We start from the raw sequence: 3,010 nt of genomic DNA on the forward strand, positions 1-3,010 counted from the left end.
TATTATTATTAATAATATTTTCATATTTATATGTTTTATATATCTCATTAATCTATATGAATGATTCATTAATTATCCTTCGTACTTATTATTCTTTGATTCCAACTTCTTAATAACAAATTATATTATAGAATTATGTATTAATATAAATGCATTTTCTAATAAATTACATCATTATATATTAATATTATTAATAGATATTCACAATACAAGATGTATTTTATTTTATCCAATGTACAATAACTTTAAATAAAATAATATTAATATTGAAATAGTTTTTGTTTTTTTATGTATACAATGTCAATTGATATAAGTATTGAAATGTACATTTTATATGCTTCTATAATGATAAATAATAACATATTTTCTTGCATGGATTACTTTAGAAATATATCTATAATATTAGTTAACTTAGATTTACATTAATATGCATATATTCTATAATTTATATGTTTTTTGTTAGTATTTGGATTACAATGATTACGCATTATACAGGACTAAAATCCATAATATTTTGCTCTTTAATGGTAGTCATGGAGATACTGATAAATTTTTTAGTACCCAAGATGTTGCAGTACATATAACACAAATTACTTCTCCTTATTGTTGGATTATAAAAAATTATATTGAGAATGTTAAGAGAAGTGATTTAAATGATAACAATAAATGTGACAATTTTATTAAATACTAGATAAAAACAGAAATTGAAGAAGATAATAAAAATGAAGCTGAACGTATATTTAATTATTTGAAGAAATATGTTAATACTCTTACTTCTGATCAACATGTAAAGAAATGTACTTTTGAATTTGAACGTGAAAATGATATAAATTATGAAAACATAAAAAATCTTTATAATATATATAATGTATATTGTTATATAAATCATATTATGCCATATAATTTGCTGGATGTTAATTTTTGTTACAATATTGAAAGTTTAATTGAAAAATATAATGCTGTCTTAAAAAACCTTAATGTTTTCGAGGATATTGCTTTGCGTAATAAATTATATCATATTAGATGTCTAGTTGAACATAATGCATTGATATTGAAGAAACAGTGCAGAATGGAATTTAATAATGAACATGGTGAAAGTGAATCCGAAACTTATTTGCGTTCTTGCGAGTTAAAAGTATCAAGAGAAAAAAGCATGAAGAAGCGATGGATTTAGAAATACAACATGATCAAGGGCCGAATTTAGAAAAAGATAGTGAAGATATGATCAATTTAAAAAAAGAACATGAACGAACGATGCATTTAGAAAAAGATTTTGTTAAAATTTTTGCTAGAAGAAATATCAATAAAAATATTATAATAACAACAGTTCTTGTTACGATTGTAATAGGAACAATTTTTCTATATTTTTATAGGGTTATTAATAATTTATGTTTGATATAAATATATATTATGCATATTTTTTTATTACATTCAAACAAGAATTATTTCATATATTAAGTATTCTTAAAAATTCATTAATACATCATTTCTATTATTAGTTTAGGGAATCATTGTAAAATGTAGGACTTCGGATTAAAAGGAAAAAAAGAAAGAGAATGAATATTGAAGACAAACTATTCGAATATATAACGTGCAAATATGAAAGTGATGATGGAGATCCTGATGAAAAGAAGTATAACATAACTTATTCTTCTGCTAGATAATTATATAATGCCTATGTGAAAATATAACTCTTCAATTATTAAGTGTATTAAAATTTTTAACAATTAGTTATAACAAGAAATAACTATTAAAAATGTAATATTATATGCATATCGTAAATATTTATAAAAAAAAATATATATATTTTAATACAATATTTCTATTTAGTGCACATAAACATTCTAAAATGTTTATTAAGAAAAATAGTAAAATGTAAAAACTGAACATATATCATCATATAAAAAATCATGTAACGGAAAGTACTCCTTATAATAAATATGGGCAAAAATTATGGAATTATATATATTATACTTATATATATAGTCCTCTATGTTAATACATTAATTACATATATTTCCTTTAGTGATTGTATGTAAAAATGATAAAACATGGAAAAGGAAAATAATACTGTGGCATATGCAATCTAACAAACATAAAGTATTAATGAAATGAAATAGGCACGGATCATATTGTCATTAAGCGTAAATGACAAACATTAAAATATTTTATTAATTTATATAATAACACAAAATTTGCATAATATCATTGATATTAAAAATAAAAATTTTATGTTTTTGACTAGCAATGCATATTTTTTTAACTAAATATACATTTAAATTTTATTTTTTGGAAAGAATATATTCTTCCTTAGTTTCACATATTACCCTAGTAATAGTAGTTTATTCATAATAGGGGTGTATCGTGACATATTTTATTTCATATAATTATTCTTTTATAATATATTATTGTACGAAGAAATTTTTTAATTTTTATTTCGATAATGTTATTAATTCTTGTATAGTATAATTTATTGTGTATAAATAATATGCATTTTATTCATATTATTTCTTATATTTTAAGTAATACTTATTTTTCTTAAACATAAAAAACATTGTTATTCATGATGTCGTAACTACTAAAAATTGAAAAAATTGTTTTTCCTTATACATTTATTCGTTAAAACCTTGGGTAAAAAACATTTATTACATAAATAATACTTAATCATTATTTTTTTAACTTTATATTATTCCAAAAAAAAATACATAATATAATATTTTAATAATTTCTCGCAGTAGAATATAATGCTAAAGATAATATACGTATAATAGCAGAATTAGGTGAAAATACGCATAAGTAAATATGTATAAAATAAAATATAAATAAGTGGTAAATATATAATTTCTGAACTATCACATACTATAAGGTAATGTTGAAAATAATATAACACTTTACCTTATATATATTATACTATTAAGAAATGTAACATATGTAGAGTATTAATATTAATCAAAAAATTATATATATTAATATGAAATATGCCTTATATAATATAATATAACGATAAAGG

At 20.2% G+C, this 3,010-nt stretch overlaps 1 protein-coding gene across 1 annotated transcript; it reads left to right on the forward strand.

Moving 5' to 3' along the window:
- Window positions 1-288: 288 nt before the first annotated feature.
- Window positions 289-1,401, forward strand: PGO_001625 (variable surface protein; the record flags this gene model as incomplete). The annotated part of the gene is made up of 3 exons (XM_028690981.1): window positions 289-405; window positions 692-1,030; window positions 1,153-1,401. The coding sequence occupies 3 exons, from the start codon at window positions 289-291 to the stop codon at window positions 1,399-1,401; spliced, it is 705 nt and encodes a 234-aa protein (XP_028546782.1).
- Window positions 1,402-3,010: the final 1,609 nt, after the last annotated feature.

The sequence above is a fragment of the Plasmodium gonderi genome (assembly GCF_002157705.1).
Source record: "Plasmodium gonderi DNA, contig: Pgo-contig_167, whole genome shotgun sequence".
Lineage (NCBI taxonomy): Eukaryota > Apicomplexa > Aconoidasida > Haemosporida > Plasmodiidae > Plasmodium > Plasmodium gonderi.